This window comes from Tasmannia lanceolata, unplaced genomic scaffold, assembly GCF_043159265.1.
Source record: "Tasmannia lanceolata isolate RefF3 unplaced genomic scaffold, GAP_Taslan_0.1 ptg000018l, whole genome shotgun sequence".
NCBI classification, from domain to species: Eukaryota; Viridiplantae; Streptophyta; class Magnoliopsida; order Canellales; family Winteraceae; genus Tasmannia; species Tasmannia lanceolata.
Window position 1 is genome coordinate 18347777 of NW_027518695.1, and position 17837 is coordinate 18365613.

At 36.4% G+C, this 17837-nt stretch overlaps 2 protein-coding genes across 2 annotated transcripts; one reads left to right on the top strand and one right to left on the bottom strand.

Moving 5' to 3' along the window:
* Positions 1 to 2256: 2256 nt before the first annotated feature.
* On the bottom strand, positions 2257 to 9601 carry LOC143851303 (uncharacterized). Its single transcript, XM_077360683.1, has 4 exons — positions 8250 to 9601; positions 6109 to 6245; positions 3016 to 3912; positions 2257 to 2650 (listed from the first exon to the last, which is right to left on the bottom strand). The coding sequence occupies exons 1-3, from the start codon at positions 8873 to 8875 to the stop codon at positions 3044 to 3046; spliced, it is 1632 nt and encodes a 543-aa protein (XP_077216798.1). The 5' UTR covers positions 8876 to 9601; the 3' UTR covers positions 2257 to 2650; positions 3016 to 3043.
* Positions 9602 to 15344: 5743 nt separating this feature from the next.
* Positions 15345 to 17585, top strand: LOC143851987 (uncharacterized). The gene is made up of 4 exons (XM_077361498.1): positions 15345 to 15414; positions 15627 to 15794; positions 16878 to 17029; positions 17115 to 17585. The coding sequence occupies exons 3-4, from the start codon at positions 16895 to 16897 to the stop codon at positions 17424 to 17426; spliced, it is 447 nt and encodes a 148-aa protein (XP_077217613.1). The 5' UTR covers positions 15345 to 15414; positions 15627 to 15794; positions 16878 to 16894; the 3' UTR covers positions 17427 to 17585.
* The last annotated feature ends 252 nt before the right edge of the window (positions 17586 to 17837 follow it).

The window sequence follows — 17837 nt, forward strand, 5'->3', positions numbered from 1 at the left end:
TTCAGTAAATTAAGCCTAAATCTACGACGGAGACAAAGAGAAAATCCACTATAGAAACAGGAGATTACAAGAGAAGATCAATATCTCTCACCACAACCCCAAGAAACCCTAGTACACGCTTTTCCCCTCTTTGCTCCCAACCGACTTCTCAAAGAACAAGAGAACCAGAAATAAGCCCTAAAACCTCACTATATAAAGCGGGCCAAAACTTAGTCGAATCGGGCAGAAATCACTTAGGAAGCTAAGAAAACATCAGAAAGGACTCTCAATTGATGATTTTCTGTTTGCAAGCAAAACAACACCATTGTTTTAGGCTACTGATATTGTCACTGCCATGTTTTAATGATTGCACAAACTCACCGTATCTTTATTTTATAAGTTGGCTCGTGAGAGCTTTTGGGGAACTGTAATAATCTTTGCAGCTCTTTATATAATAAAAGACAATATGAGTTAGTGCAATTATCAAAATACAGCTGTGCTGATATCATTTCCATTGTTTTATCTTTCATTTGCTCGTTTCCTTATGGTAACACATTTGGAGGTAATATTCCCTTTCGTTCCCTCCCCCCCCCCCCCCCATATAGGGTTTGTGTATTTTACAGAGGAAACCTCCGTAGATCGGAGGGTTGGAATCATCCTATGGAAATAATTTATGGGGCACAACCTATTTACATTGTGGCCTATAAAATGGACGGTTTGGATCATCCTATGTTGTAGGCCGTATAGTACTTTTTAAATATGCTAGCCTATACGTGCTTACACCATTTAAAATCCCCGCCAATTACGTGTGGCAACGAATTTTTACCATTTGGATTATGTCCACCCACAAAAAAAGTATGGCAGTAAAATGGACTTGGGTTGGGCTTGGGCCTGGTCTCCTAAGAATTTTTTTACCTCAAGTTGGGTTTGGACTACAAGTTTTAAATGTGGGTTGTGCTCACTTGTACCTCATCCCAAGCAAACACATACCAACTTTTCCCTTACACCTGAGTCAGCCGAGTTGAGTTCGGCATCGCGACCCAGTCACATTTTTCAACTAAATCAACTCCCAAGTCACAAGTTTTCTGATCTTACTATATACCCATTTAGATCTTGAAAACACCATGTTATCCTTAAATAACTCTAATCAATTACCTTCCGGAAATTCGAAATTCTTACGCCAACTCAAAGTTCTGCTGAGCAATCAATCTAGTACAGTTTTTTCGGGTTTAAGAAGTGTACATTCTTAGTTTTCTGGAGTGCCAGATCCCATGAAGGGGAAGCTGAGTTATCGCTTTTAACTCGACAAGAGTCTGGATTGAGTTGAGTCAGGTGGGATTGCTTTGGGCTTACCTTAAACACTGGTTAACATCATGATGATAAAGAGGCATTGCTAAATCACATCAAGTGATTGAAATGATTTTGAATTTATTCAGGTCTTCAACTAATCTGCATTTCACATAATCTAAGACAAATTGCCTAAGCTGCAAAACCTAAGACAAATTGCCTCGTATATTCCATAATTCATCAATTGTTAGAGATTTTCAAAATGTTATTGGGTCAAATATTTGAAAAAGGAGTTTATCAAAGTATTTTGAAAAGAAAAAGGAATTAAAAGCATTTAGGCCCAGTCGACCGCGGATTGATTATTGGAAATTTATTTAATTTTTAGAAGGGTGGTTTCGGTTGACCGCGGTTCATCGGATCGCAAAAAATAAAAAGTTCCAGAACATTAGAGGTGGGTGACCGACCCAACCCCAGTCGACCGTGGCTGCAAGAAAATCTATTCGTTAGGAAAAATTGACGGGTCTTTTCACTTTCTAATTTGAATATCTTTACGTCTTTTTGCTTCCCAACAGTCATGTTTGATATTTAATCTCAAGGGACACTTCATGGATGATCCAAGTTATATCGCAAAGAGTTGCGATCAAACGATCACTATTGAAACCAATCTATGGGATCTTTTGAAGGGATGCTTTTCACATTGAAAAGACATCAATAGTTCTATAAAAAGAGCCGAAAATCTGTCTCTTCATATAGTTATTTGTGTCTTTTTCATACTCTCTTGTTAAATCCCCTACTCTATTGTTTTCAAGTTGATTTTCATAGAAAAGTTGCATTCTAAGTATTATTATTCTGCAGAAACAGTACTTAGTGATTTCTCTAAGGTTTGAAATTCTACAAATGCGTTTGGTTTGATTCCGCTTGTGCAAAGCGTCGTCAGACATTTGTAGGACCTTTCTACAAGGCTTCTTTGTATCTCTGAGGCAATTCGTGGATCCCTTTTGCACACAACTGGTGGGGGCGAAATTTGTCTTAAGGAAAGCGATTACACACCTTGAAGCAATACTACCAATACAAGTATTCCCACCAACATCAACCAGCTACCTTAAATCAGTATTGGATTTGCAAGAGCAGCAAGAATTTGATAAATTAGGAGTTCATATGCGAAAATTGGTCCAAATACCAAACCTGAGATTGCGCTTTGTTATTTCACTGATTGAGAAAGTTCAATCCAATCAACTGCAATCAAGGGATGGAGTAGAAGAATTGATAGACACTGGTAAACAAGAACGGTAGAATGGGAGCTGAAATTTCTTATGCCCATTTTTCGAGTGCTTCATTTTGTGTTAATTTCAGCGTTTCTTCAGTCGCAGCATCGTTTTGTGACCTGCAATAGGTTAAGAAAGTAATTTACTTGCATAATCTTCAAAACTAATCTTCAAAGAAACAGTATAACAATCAATAAAAATAGGCTACTGATATTGGAACTGCCATGTTTTGACAATAGCACTAACTCATCTTGTCTTTTATTATTTAAACGGCTGTCAAGGTAATTACAGTTCCCAAAATGCTCTCAAAAGTCAATTAAAAAAGAAAAGACAAGCTGAGTTTGTGCAATTATTAAAACATGGTCGTGCCAATATCAGTGGCCTAAAAATAACATACCACCTGTAAAAGTATTCCTAATAGCAGACGAACATATGCAAATTCAAGCTAATATAGATGAATTGTTCTTGAGGCAGGCCTATTTACCACATAGAAAATGTTGCAGCCATGGCGCTTAAGTAATAGGCAGGTAGCAGAAGGCCCCACTTTCCTGCTTCAAATGAACTGGATGACTCTGATTTTCTGTATTCTGAAGCTGAGATGACAATTGAAGTAAATTCACAGTATGCCCATGTTCACGAGAGATAGGATCCTTGGCATTTATAAAATCAGAGCCTTGAAACATGACATCTGCTTGAATTTCAAATTCAACGGCATTACTACTGTCAGAAACCGGTACACCCCCGAGGCAGTCATCCTTAACAGAGCTCATACCATATGAAGAAACTTTATTCGATGCCATACTTGTCGAAGCTTGCGAACTTACTCTCAGGAGCTTGTCTTGAAACTGGCCAAACTGACCCATGTTGTAATGGGCATGTACACCTTGGTTGAACATAGGCCGAGCCATGGGAATTCGTGCTGATGAGTTCTGCGATTGAGATGACAGAAGAGAGAGAGCACAACCAGAATCAGAGACTCCAGATAAACTTTGAACGGATGACGTGGTATCAAAAATAGGGAATTCTTCGTGCCCTGATGAGGTACTTCGAAATAGCGTTCGCAAAATAGAGTGTGACCCTGTCAGATCTTGTGCATATTGATTATTGTTTTCGTAGCAAATGCTTTCTGGTTCAGTATCGATGCCATGGAAGAAAGAAAAATGTTTGTCCATTCCATATGAAGGGAGGAAAGATTTTGGTAACAAATGTCCATTCATGACTGGCATAGGTGGCTCCGTGTTATAAACTTCCTTGTCTTCTAATTTCACCCGCTTGCACCAGTTTTTGTTTTCGAAGTTTATTTTAGGTACGCCACTTGGAAATATATCCTGGCAAATAAAGGATGTCCTAGCTGGTAAGGAAGTCCCTGGAAATCTGTTACCTGTGAGAATGGTAACGATGTTAGAAAGACATAAGTAAAGGTTTGGCAGTGACAATGAGGGCTTTAAGGCTAATTGAATTTTAAGTGAAACAAAACACACATCATTCAATATGCAGAACACTACAATTAGTATCAAATGCATTCTACCCGCTCAATTTTCATAAGTTCCTGTGTTCATTAACTATTAGCTACCATACCATTTTTTAGCCAATTCAAGGAGTGCCTTGGGCTCTGGACAAACAAAAATAATATCCCCTTGCTGTGTCCCGGACCATCTGCGTTCTTTCCCAGACCCAAATTACAGTGGTATGACTTGTCCATTTAGGAAGCCTCTCCCTCTTTGAAATATCATGTTTCATAGGGCTCTCTCTCTCTCTCTCTCTCTCTCTCTCTCTCTCTCTCTCACACACACACACACACACACACACACACACAGAATAATGTGCCCCCCTTTAACGTGAATTGTGGGCAGACTAACGTTTTTTGAGGTCAAATCACGCTAAAAGGGGGTGCATTATCCTACCGGCGGGGGGGGGGGGGCGAAAAAATCATCGCTATTGGTAATTGTATACAGTACTTAATTTTGAAGGTGGGAGATGGATCAATGGATACTTTGCCCAGCGTTCATATTTTATCACTGTACCCAACAGTCATAGGTCATATAGCATGTGTCATGGTCGTCAAGTACGACTGATATATTCGCCCATGTACATATATGGGCCAATATACTTGTATTATTGTTACACATGTCATATATGTTTCTCAATATGCATAAATATGCTAATATAACTCGCACCATTGCTCTATGGCTGAAAAACACCAGCAGCCAAATAGGCTTACCGGGATCGCCCTCCCACCCTTCGACCCGCGATCCGGGGTCACCGCCCCGAAACATGGGTCATTTGCGATCCGGATCGCCAAAACTGGCGACCCGAGCAATCCATAGGAATGGAGAGATGTATAGAGAGAGGTAACACTTGGTGTACTAGGGAAAGAGAGCTGCACAATAGTTTATTAGTTTTGTCATGTTTTTAGGCTTTTATTTCAGAACTGGGTAGTTATTTTCTGTTTGCTTTTCCTTAAGATTGGGAATGCAATATATGTTGATACTTAATTTAGTGATATTTGGAGATCTTCAGATTTCAAATTGTATATATTATGGATTGGATTGGAACTGGAATTTTCATTTTGAAAATATATGAATGGCATACACGAGGCTTTAGGTTTTGTTTATTAAATGTATGTAGTATGAACCACATAATGACATTCTTGTAAAAATATATATAAGAATATATATTAGAAAAAAATAAAAATAAATAAATATATATATATATAGTATCAGAGCGACCTAGATTTGCGCTCCAATTCGATCCACGAGCCGAAGTAGCAAACCGAAGTAGCCTACCCTCACCGTACCGCGTATTGGGCTACCATCGTACCCCGTACCCGTTCCCGTACCGCGTACCGGAACGAACCACATTCCAGGTAATCTTGATCATGAACTATGCTTGAAATTTTGTAGTGGCAGATCTGTCAAATAGTTATAAGTTAAGAAATGGATAATATATTTAGTCAATTCCGGTGGAAATTTCTTTCACACAACATATATTTCCATGAATATTGTTCCACACAAATCCATGTTGGACTTTTCATATCCCTTGTTTGACACATACCCATATCAGTATGGTTTCAAGTAACAAATGCAAAACCAATTTTTAGTAGCCTTTAAATTTTCTTCAAACAGATCAGAGAGAGAATCTAAAATCAGTACTTCAAAGATAAGTAGTCCCGTAAAACTCAGGCACTAAATGGTGCACTCATAGTTAAAAAAAAATATATATATTATCAGTCATAATAGTTATAGGAAAATTCCTCCCTCCAACCATCATCAAGGAACACTGTTTCACCAAACTTCACACCTCATACATCTAAAAATTCGGTTATCACTTCTTCCAAAGTGAAACTCGTCAGGAGCAATGCACTTACAGGTAAATGACAAATTCCTGTCCAAGAGCATGTAAAAATGATTTTTTTACTACGGGATGCATCATTAACATAACCCATGGATTTGGAACCAGAAATTACTTTTTGAATTACATTCCACGGGTACACATTAGAATGAATTACATTCCACTATGTATATAATGCTTTTATGAATTCCGAAAAGTTTATAAATACATAAAAAACATAAAATACCATGAAATGATGAAAGCAGCTTTCCAGTTTTTTCGGGGTGATGATCCAGCTGAGGCTTCCTGCGACGCTCATTGTGTCCAGCAAGGCGTTTACGACAGCTGCGCTTTCCATCATCAAATTCAGCCAGCAAATGAAATCTGCATAAACAAATTAATATAGATTATACCGGTTATACGAGCCTAGTGATATGATGGATACAATTTCATTTCCATTCTCTGAAAGATGACGTTAAACTTAGCCAATTATGTCACTGAATGATGGTATAGCAAATTTTAAATTCAAAAGAAACCAATTGTGGTGCCAACAAACACAATGCATAAGGGCGGGAACGATAAATACTAGAAAGAAACAATTATATCTAGACTTGCAATAAATATAAAATCAGATGATTAACAGCTTTTATTTTCAAATGGGTGAACAATGACTTAGGCACTAGATCTGGGCTGACCTAGCAAAAGCAAAGATCCCACGTCGGAAAAGTGAATGGGTGTGGATGGGCTTACAAGAACTTGGGCACCTTTTCCTTAAAGGATGGCTTTTAAGTGTGAGGTTTACTCGGGTCCAAACACAATGACATGTCACTTCACATTATCTTCAAATGATATCATAGCTGGTTGTTGGAAGTTGTTAACTGAAAAATACAATTCAGAAGTGCACAATTATCACATATAATATTATTCTAGACCGCGTATGTTTAACCTGCTAATGCGTTGTCATGTTGATCTGTGGATTTTTTTTCCAAAAAAAAAAATGACAAGTAAAGATGGATCAGAAGATTACAATACGGTTTGTGTTATGTGACCCTTTCTTGCCATCTAGGCTATACCTATGATTTGGAATGGTCCTACACAGCTAAGTAATGAAACATGGGTGACCAGCTCAGGACCACATGGTCCTTTGTGGTTTATAAGTACCAAAACTGGGTGACATTGTTCACTTACACATTCTTTTATTCTAATCAAGGAAATAAAACCCACTTTAAAATCTAAAACTGCACAATTTAAAAGAAGGAAAGCTCAAACAACGTAGACAATAGCATTTTCAAGAAAACCAAATGTAGAAAGAAGGTGAAAGTGATTTAGAGTGGCAGTGGCAACCTAATTTGGACTGCATAATACTTTAAATATCCCATCAAATGCACAGCCCAACTTACAGGGGAACAAAAGCCTCCTGGAATCATATTAACGCAGCAGTAACACACACCACTAAATGCTAAAAAAACGTGCCCATGTAATAGGTGTATAAACTATAATAGGTGTAATGTCCTTTCAAGGAACCAAATGCATCTAGCTCGATTTATTTTTTTGAATTCCTGTTATGTTAAACATGAACCTCTACCCTACAAGAGGAGTTTGAAAACCACAGATAGCTCTGCCTCTCAAGTGATTGAGCGAGCGATATTGTTAGATATATTAGATATATAGAGTTCCATGCATGCACGTAAACCATAGGTTTTAAATGTTGGGAAAATTACTTCTAAGGATGATAAACCTAGATTCCTCCACCAAAAAATCTGAAATTACAAAAATTGAGAAATTTTTTGCATTGTTACAAACTCTTGCACTATCATATGTTCTAAACTCTCCGAACAGTACAACACAATGAAATGAGTACCGGTTACAGAGTTGGAATTTTGCAGAAAGAGATTATTTTCTTCAAAAACAATTTCAACAAAGTGGAATTCCTAGCAAAAAGTACAGATCTTAGTCAGATACAAGAAAACACACATGTAAATAATGTACAGCTAAACAGAACGGAATTCCTAGCTAAACGGAAACATCTTAGTCAGATACAACAAAACACACATGGAAATCATATTATTGAGTTAAATAAATTGAAATTCCAAGCCAAAATACAAATGATAGTCAAACGATGCTCGAAAACTACGTGTGGAATATCAACAATCAACATAGATACTGATCCCTGACCAGACTCAAATAATTGAAAAATTAACAGAAATAACCATTCATAAACCTCTAAAGATGAAGTTCAAATAATCAAAATTTATATGAAAACGATTCTACAAAATAAGATAACCATTAAAATTTGCAAGCAGTGAATGCAGAGACTATTTAGGACTGATTACAACCATTAAAATTTAAAGTGAAGTAAATCAAAGTACTGCAAATTGAAGACTAAACCTGCTACATTGCTGGCAAAACCTTTGTTCGATGCCATTCACGATTACTTTAGCGGTTTTTGAATGAATCTCACAAACTTTATGTCTCTTGTGATAGTCCTTGGAGGAACTGAGATCCATGTTACAACCATGAACTTGGCAACAAGGAGACCGAGCATTTGCATTTGTGGAGCGTGCTTTCCTCGCCGGCATGGATGACACAATTGACGAAAAAACCTGAATTTCTTTTGAGGATTTACTATTATTGGCATCCTTGTAATCCACCAACCTCCCAAGTTTCAAATCTATGAGTGACAAATCCCTCGAATTGGGCGTTTTCTCTATGGAAAATGCATTTCCATTAATCAAATGAGAAGAAGAACAAGCTGCTTTTCCATTGCCAATGTTACTGCCCAAAAACCTTCTAGTTGGGTCATCAAGTAGAAGTTTTCTACCACTGTCCATGAAACCCAATTCCATGGAATTGGGCATGGCATCGTCATAATTACGAGGGATTTTCAAGTCCCAGCTAGTATACTCTTTTCTAGTTCTTGAAAGAGCATTACTAGCTGAAACCATTTCATCAGATAAACCAAAGCCCTTCCCTTCAGAACCATACCTCCAAGATTCCATCACATAATAAAGCATAAAAGCTAAAGAAGATCAGTGAAAATTTGCCACAATTCAATGAAGAAAACCATCTTCACCTCCTACTCCTTACCAAAAAACAATTCAAAGATTCAATTTTTGTAAAACCCACAAAAGTAAAACAAATAAACTCATTTTAAATTATGTTCAGCTACATAAGCCCAAAACTTCATTAAAAAACAAAATCCCAAGTAGAGAAAACCACCCAAGTTGCAAAGTCTACAAAAATCCAACTTATTCAAAGAAGAAAATAAAACCCATAAAGCAAAATGGAGCAAAGCTGAAGAAAAACAAACCCCAGACGAATTTATGCTAGAAATCAATCTTTCTCGATCTCTAGACACTAAAAGCAGTGGGATTTTTAGTGTTTATTTAACCCAAGCGAGAAAAAACGCAGAGAGAAAAACACCCATTTCAGATACTGATGTGACAAAGCCATTATAGAGACCATAAGAGTAAAACCACTATGTTAATGAAAAGTGGTCTTGTTTACCAGAGTTGCAGGGGAGTGGTGGTTTTGTGGGATGAAGGCGGAGCAGTGAACAGTGAGTGGTTTTCCACAACCCCATGAAAGACCCTGTCGTGGCCTTTTTGTAGCTTTTACGAGAGAGCGAGAGCGAGAGCAGAGAAAATTACATGCAAGTCCACCCTTTTGCTCCCCATCTCAATCAAGTTCTAACTTAATAGTCCATGTGTGCTTTCAATTCTTTCACTGCCATTGGTTGGGGAGATAATGACATGTTTAGTTTAGGGAGGAGTAAATGAAGAGAAAAACAAGATTTTTAGAGGCTTAATTAAAATATAAAAACCAAGCTTCCTATTTTTTCTTTATGGGTGAGCTTGAAACTCTTTTTGTTTCAATTTGTCTTGACACAAAATGTCGAGGGGCTGATATACTTCACTTCAGAAGGATTCAACGGATTTGATTGCCTCGTACACTCCAGTTGGGTGTCCCAAGTGATGAAAACGGGCGCATTCATCATTTCCCAAATAAAAGCTTTTTTCCAATTTTGCTTTTATTCCTTTTTTTTTTTTTTTTTTTCTAGGGCACAAAGCTTAGGTCATGTTTGTTTTCGATTTTGAGAATTGATTCTCAGCCCAAAATCGATTTGTGTCTAGAATCAATTCTACAACTACAAGCCAAATGCCCAATTTTGCCAAGAAATATTTGCCTTAATAAAATCATGTTTATAGTGTAAAGACTTGCTTTACAAAAACTTTACCAATTTGAGTAAGTACAATTGTACAAAAGGCCATTGGATAGTGAAGAAGCTCAACCCCTAGTTACAAGTACACCCTGAAGGACTAATGTCATTGGTGATGCATGTGGACCCACCATGATTTCACTCAACTCTCCTCAATTCTCCATTTGACCATTTCTCTCATCCTCTTCTTTAGGTTATTACAGTCTAAAATTATGATGTTCGGGCACTTTGGTAAATTCAAAAGATGAGAGGAGATTTGGGTGAGTTTGGTTTGACCAGTTATTTTAGTTGATTGGTGTTTGTCCTCTTCCACTTTTTGTGGAGTGGAGTTTGTGTTTCTTCCTTTGTGGAGAAATTAGGTAAATCATCTTTTTTTTTTGATGGGCCAGGTAAATCATCTTATCCCCTTAACATGATATAATTAAATACTTAAATTGCTAATTGCATGTACTTCAATAAGAATTTGAATTTTATCCTTTCATATGAGCTTCTTCTTTGACTCTTTTGACTCTTTGACTCCTCCAATTTGGCATTTTTCTAATTAGGAAGCCATGATTAGATTATCGTGCAATTGGGACCAGGTTGGGTGTAGCTTTACATAAAAAATGAATTGGAATAAGCCTAAACCTGACCCCATTTTATGGTAAAAGCTCAACTCGAATTCCCAAAAATCTACCAGAGATTCACCACTATCATGCATCCAATGGATCTCAAGATGGAACCCAAGGGGCCATGATTAGCTCATCACTATGTCACAACTATGTCCAACGTTTTTAAAATATCGCAATTTGATCATGATACTTGATAAAAAAGAGAAAGTTCTGAAATAATCCCTAGATGTAAAAAAAAATAAAATTATTGCGATATTTTCATTTTAATCATTTACCACGATAATATCACAATATTTTTACGATATTTTCTTAAATTATATATTTATAATAATTTTATTGATTTTATCTTTTTTCAGAATATAAACTTGAAAAAAAGTGAAAAAAATTAATGTATCTTAAGATTTTTTTTCTCTTGCCAAGAAATTTACGAGAACGATATTGGTGACTTAGGCTGATCATTGATCCAGCTGCTCCTAATGGGTTCCAATTCAATCTCACATGTTACTCATTAGGGGTGGCCAGAACCGAACCAGAACCGAAGAACCGAACCGGAACCGAACTGTAAAAAAATATTTTTGGTCCGGTTCGGTTCCACTGATGAAGAACCGAAAAATTTCGGTTCGGTTCCGGGTCTAATGTTCTCGGTTCGGTTCCGGAACCGAAGAACCGAACTTTGAATATATATATATATATATATATATATATATATAATATTTTTATATTCTATTATATATATACTTAATAATATAAACTACTTATAATATTAATAAGTAATAGTTAATACTATTCTTATAATAAGAAAGTAACTTATATTATAACTTTAATTAAAAGTTTTTATAAATTATAATTAATAATTAATAATTAGCCATTAGAACCGAAGAACCGAACCGGACTGAACCGATTATTTTCGGTCCGGTCCGGTTCGGTTCGGTCCTACTGTGTACTACGGTTCGGTTCGGTTCTTACGGTTCATGGAACCGAGAACCGAGAACCGAAAAAAAATGAACCGAGAACCGAGAACCGAACCGGTTGGCCACCCCTATTACTCATGGTAATGTTAGAGACACCTTTGTTCACTTGCGTTCCTTGGAAAGCAAATTCCCGGAAAACAGCCTTTTTTTTTCCTTGACAAGACAGAATTCTGGTGTTCACTTGCTTTCTAGTGAAAATAGAATTACACATGTGGAATTTCTGTAATAAGTCAAAAAATGACATGGAAAAGCCCATTTCCCCCCTTTAGGGATTTCATTTCCGACAAAAAACACACTAGTTTCCCTGGAAAACTAGTGCAAAAAGAAGGGCAAACAGTTTCCCTGGAAACATTTTCTTGCGCAAGTGAACAGTCCATAAACAGTCCAGGGAAACCTTTTCCTGCACAGATTTTCTGGATTTCTTTTCCTAATGCCACGTCAGATTCCCGAAAAGCATTTTCTTTTCCTTTCCCTGAAAAACAAGTGAACAGAGCCTTAAACTACACATAGTAAATCTCCTCTGGTCGGTGAGTTTGATGGAAGATAAAAAAAGCAAAAGTTTCCTCTTAGGGGATGTCCCTATTGGACAGCACAATTGATATTGGGATGTGACATGACAGGGCTGCCACGTGGCTGTTTGTCCTTTATACACGTGTCCCAATCCCCCAGGAGGGCAGAAGATAGAGTGACCTACTGCACTAACTTCTCTTTATGCTGGTGGTACGAAAGCTCCTTTATATCAAATTCATGGATACCAACTAAAAGCTATCCATCCTTGTCCTTATCCATTAACGCAACTACTCAATGCCATGATCTTCAAGGGAACATTTTCTCTTTGTTTTTATCTATGATTTCTTCTCCATCTCTTGTTCAATTTATTTCACGAGAGAGAAAAAGACAAAAAAGAAGAGAAAATAGTAGAGAGGAGGAACTCTAGATATTCAAATATAACAGCATTTGGATTAAAACAATAAGTTTGATGGCTACAAATCAAACTATCCACATTGATTGCTTAATAGGATTTTTCATACATCGGGACTTTTCAGCATGGGGATTCTTGAATACAGGGATAACCAGGGCAATTGACCATATGGTAAAAGCACAACCCAAGATTCGTAGGCACCAAATGGATGGTTGTAAATAAACCAGTAAATGACCCAAATTCAATTGTTTGGGAATTAAGGGAAATGATATTTCCACCCACATTTTCAGCATTTCTACTCTATTTCGTTTGCCTCTTTAGTGACTCTGGCACTGGACGTTCCGAGATGGATATTATTGGGTGGGGTAAATGACTTTAGTAGAAAAGACAACAAAAAAAAAAAAATTGGAAATTTAATTATTTTTATGAAATTAAAGACAAATAAATGTGGGTGGAAATATTATTTCCAAAAAATTATTATTTTTGTTTTGGTGAGAAATTAAATAAAAGAAAAGAAAAAGGAAATTGTAATGGTAAAAATTGTAATGTTACTATGGTTAGGTTAAAAATTCTAGGGTTTGATGGGTGGCTAGGGAACATGTTTTGATACCACCACCTAACATGAAGCCAAGGCACTTTGCTTACATAAGCAATGACAACTACCCCACTTTTATGAGTGAAGAGAATGCCAAGTTCCTCCTAGTAATTGCATGAGTCTCTCTCATGAGTTTCTACAGTGACATGAGATTAAAAAAGCTGCAGTTGAGTTTATGAGAAAGCAAAATGATGGAACCCACTAAAATTTAATGTCACAAGAAGCTAAGAGGTTTAAGCATTGAAGGCTAGGACTACTTCCAAGAGATTTTTCTTTATGGAACAAGACAAAAGGATTACTCCATCTTCATCTTTCAAGTACGCTAATATTGAATGTTGTTTTAATATTTTGATTTAGACAAATTAAGCACTTTTGGGGCTATTCTCCATGGATAACAAGTATCCTTGGATAGGGTTTCTATCTTTTTACGTCAAGAACAACCCGAATGGATAGGATATATTGTACAAGCTGGTTAGACAATCATAATATTATTCGAGGAGGGGATATTATAAGAGATAATCATAGTATAATGTGAATACTAACACGCTAGCTTCTAGGAATGAGCAACCCTCCCAAAGAACTCTAGAGGAGCTGTTAGATGCGACCAATTAGGTATTCCTTATATTCGCACTAAATAAATATTGGTTGTTTCTTTGTAAAGGGGTAAGGGATTTTATTTTTCCTATTCCTGTATCTTGTTGGGTTAAAGGCAAGGTTCTATGTCCTCCTCTAGTAACTATTTTTCTTATTAACAAAATCTAAGGTGCCGCCTGGGTTCCTAAATAAATTCCGGCTTGTCTTTTATTATTTAAACAGCTGTCAAAGGTTATTAATGTTCTCAAAAAGCTCTTAGAAGTCAATTAAAAAAAAAGACAAGCTGAGTTTATGCAATTATCAAGACATGGTAGTGCAAATATCAGTAGTCTTTATTTAAGATAAAATTATCCAAGGAAATTGGCTTAAAAGCAAGGAATTTTTTTATTATATGTTGGGAAGAGTTTTTATTTTGTTTTTCAGGCTTTTCTTACTCTATCCTCACTCAGTCCCTCTCCTGGCCTCCCTCACCATTGGGTAAGCTAAAATTCTAAAATTCTAAAAAATAAAATAAAAAAAATTCGTGGTAGCCAAATTTGCCTTGTCTACTTTTCAAATGGGGAAGTCTTTGATGTCCTTAGTGGACATGTGACACACATGTGACATTAGATTGCTCATTTATTGTGGGCCCCATCAACGTTTTGCACATTTTTTTTTTTTTGTTTTTTTCAATTTATAATGAGACATACTAGAAAGACGCTAGCCAGGGACGCCCCTGTGAGCTGTCCCTAATGTGCCACAAGTAGAAAATCGCATTAATAACTATCTTTCCATGACAGGAATGTCCTCCCTTTATAAAATCACAAATATATTCCTACTTTGGCACACTTGGAATCATTAAATTGATGTTTGAGCAAAGTACCTTCTCATCATTTTCCTTTTGAAATTGTTTTTAGTTGAAGTATACAATGTTTCACATGGGTTGGCATATTTTGTAGTAAAACAAAAATTCTTGAAAAAAATAATTTATGACATATTTTGAACTCTTAAGAATTCAATTTTTCAAACTAAATGTAATTTTATGAACTAAATGTATTTTTTTAATAATTTATCTATCAATAAATGTCATTATAAATCCAAAACTATTTAAAGGGAAGTGATATATTCGCCCCTTTTATTTACTTGAGACAACTCTCTCTAGTGTATTTATGACTACTCTTTTACACTAGAGGGGGTTGTCCCAAGTAAAGAGGGGGTGAATATATCATTTCCCTAATTTAATGTGATATTTTATTGGTAATTAAACTCAGTCTATTCTCCCAAACACGTGCACGAAAACACCATTGAAGTGTTAGGTTGCATCTTACTAAAGAAAATATGCATGATATATATATATATATATATATATATATATATATATATATATATATATATATATGAGAAAACGGTTTCTACACATGTGTGTAGAGAGTTCTCTACACATTAGTAACCCCTGTGGCGCCTTTTAACAGCAGCCCTTAGATTAAACTCATCTCAGCCATACATGTGTAGAAAACATGAGGGCATCGAGCAAAGCCCAAAACGAAAGAGAAAAACCCAAAAATTTCGTCTCCTCCTCTCTTTCCCTGAAACCCTAGCCTCAGCTCCTCACTGCTTTTGGGTTTTTATGGAAAATCTCGTCTCCTCGCCTTAGATTCTCGGGTTTCCACCTCGTTTTCTTTCATTTTAATGGTTTTTTTTGTCATTCTTTCATTTCAGCTTAGTTAGGGTTTTAACTGAGTCCCTCTATAGATTTTCCATTTATATGGCAGTTTTTTTCTATCTTTCTCTCGACCTGCTTTTGTATATCTTATTTTAGCAATAGCAGCTTCTCTCTTTTTATTTTCGTTTCCCTTTTTCCCCTCAAAATGCAGGGATTAGGGCTGGAGTTTCTCTATTACGGTAGATCTGAGATATTGTTCTTGAAGTGACGAGATTAACCCTAGATCTAAATAGATTCACCTCTTCTCTTCAGATATGCACTCCGACCCTTTCGTTTCAGCGAGCAGGAACAGAGAAGTAAGAAGAGTGAGTATGTACTGGTAAGAGTTTATTAATATTTTTTTGATTTTATTTCCCATGTTGAAGGGATTTAAATGCTTATTTTGGGTATGAATTAGGGTTTCTATCGATGTTTAGGTTGTTATAATTTTCTCTTTAGCTTTTAAGGCTTTTGTGTACATAAATGGAGCAACGGGCATCAGAAGGAGAAGGTCGATAATGTGGGAATCTTTTCTCTCTCCCCTTTTCTATTTCTCCTGTAGTATATTCTTTGTCGTGTAGAATTGTATGGGCTTTTGTAATGCAGGAACTTTATATTGTTGGGCTTAAACACACCCAGATCACAAAATCTGGAGAGGATCTTTATGTTTGAATTTATTTTTCATATTTTAACTGGATTTGGATTTTTGGTTCATGATTTTGAGCATTTCTAAAAGAATACTGACATGGTGATGACTTTTGGTTCACAATTTGGAATATCTTGAATTTAATTGGTTTAAAAATCTTATAATGAAGTTTGGCTGCTGTCATTAATCAAGAAATTGAAACGGCTTTCGCTTGGTTTGGTTGTGTCTCTCCTCATGATGATGCATTGTTCAAAAATGGTGTTACAATGCAAAAATGGTTGTGTCTCTCCTCATGTGTCACTCCTCATGATGATGCATACATGTCTTCTGATTTGCTATTGTTTCTTACATACATATGTTCTATATTTTTTGTGAACATCATTTAATGGATGTTTAGTTTACGTTGTTTATTTTTTGTGGGTTTCAAAGAGGATTTTTTGTGAACATCATTTAATGGATGTTCTGTTCATGTTGTTTATTTTTTGTGGGTTTCAAAGAGGATTTTTTGTGAACATCATTTAATTGATTTTTTGTGACATTTGAAGTGGAAATATGGGATATGTTCTGATTGTGTTTCCATGACCGCAATGAAACCTTATTTACATTCAAATCATTGTGGTTTTATTGATATTGTTATTCATTTGTTAATAGCTGAGAGGTTTAAGGATACCTAACCAATTATTCTTCATCCATGAGGATATTTGGCATGATCTAATTCTTTATATATACGTAACCAATTCTTTTAGTTATTGTGAAATCCCTGTTTTTTTTGTGCAGATAGTTAAGATTAATCGATGGCGTCGTCTACTGAGAGTGATGGTAGTTCAACTGTGGTGAATTGTGAGTGTCAAAAGAAAGCCTGTATCAGAATAACTAAGTCAGATAAGAATGAAAACCGAGGACGGCCCTACTACACATGTGGATTCGTTGTAAGTAAAAATTCAATACGTTTCAATACGTGTGATTTTATTTCTTGACCAAATTTCAAATTCCTAAAGCTCATACAACACACAGGAACTTGGCATCAAGAAGTGTGAGTATTTCCGTTGGTGTCAAAATGATGTTGACGACAACGAATTTCGTTTGAGGAGGGACAACATGATTGCAAATCAACGTCTGCAAAGGTTGGAGAGCGAGGTTGCCGAATTGAAGGTGTTGGTGCAACAGGGACGTGAAGCCATTAAAGTGTTGGAAAGGTTGGATAATGAGGTTGCTGAATTGAAGGTGTTGGTGCAACAGGGACGTGAAGCCGTTAGAGTGGTCGAGAATGAAACTGGGTGGATTAAAGTTATGGATGTTGTGGTTTTTTTCCTTTTTTTTTTATGAATGTAGCACTAAGTGAGGTGGGAAGAATGAAAGAGTCTCAATCATATTGTAACAGACATCATCTCTTGTAATGCTTTGCTTGTATACTTGTAAGCTTCATATGCTTTCGCCATGGTTGCACTTGTAAATGCTTTAACCACAATCCAATGCTTTGAGACCTCCAGCTTTGCCACTTTGTGAAGCTTTTTGCATATGTAAATCTACCTGGTCAGCGAGGAGAGTCACATTTGAACCACCCGATTTTGAATTTATCTGGGTTCTCAACCACAATGTCCTTGTTTGCGATACTAAGCTTGGAACCAACTTTGCCCTCTCTTTAGTATCGCGAACAAGGACCCAAGCAGTTCTCACTTTAAATGATCATGAGTTGGACACACACCAAATGATACTCCCACCCCCTTTTTTTGGTTT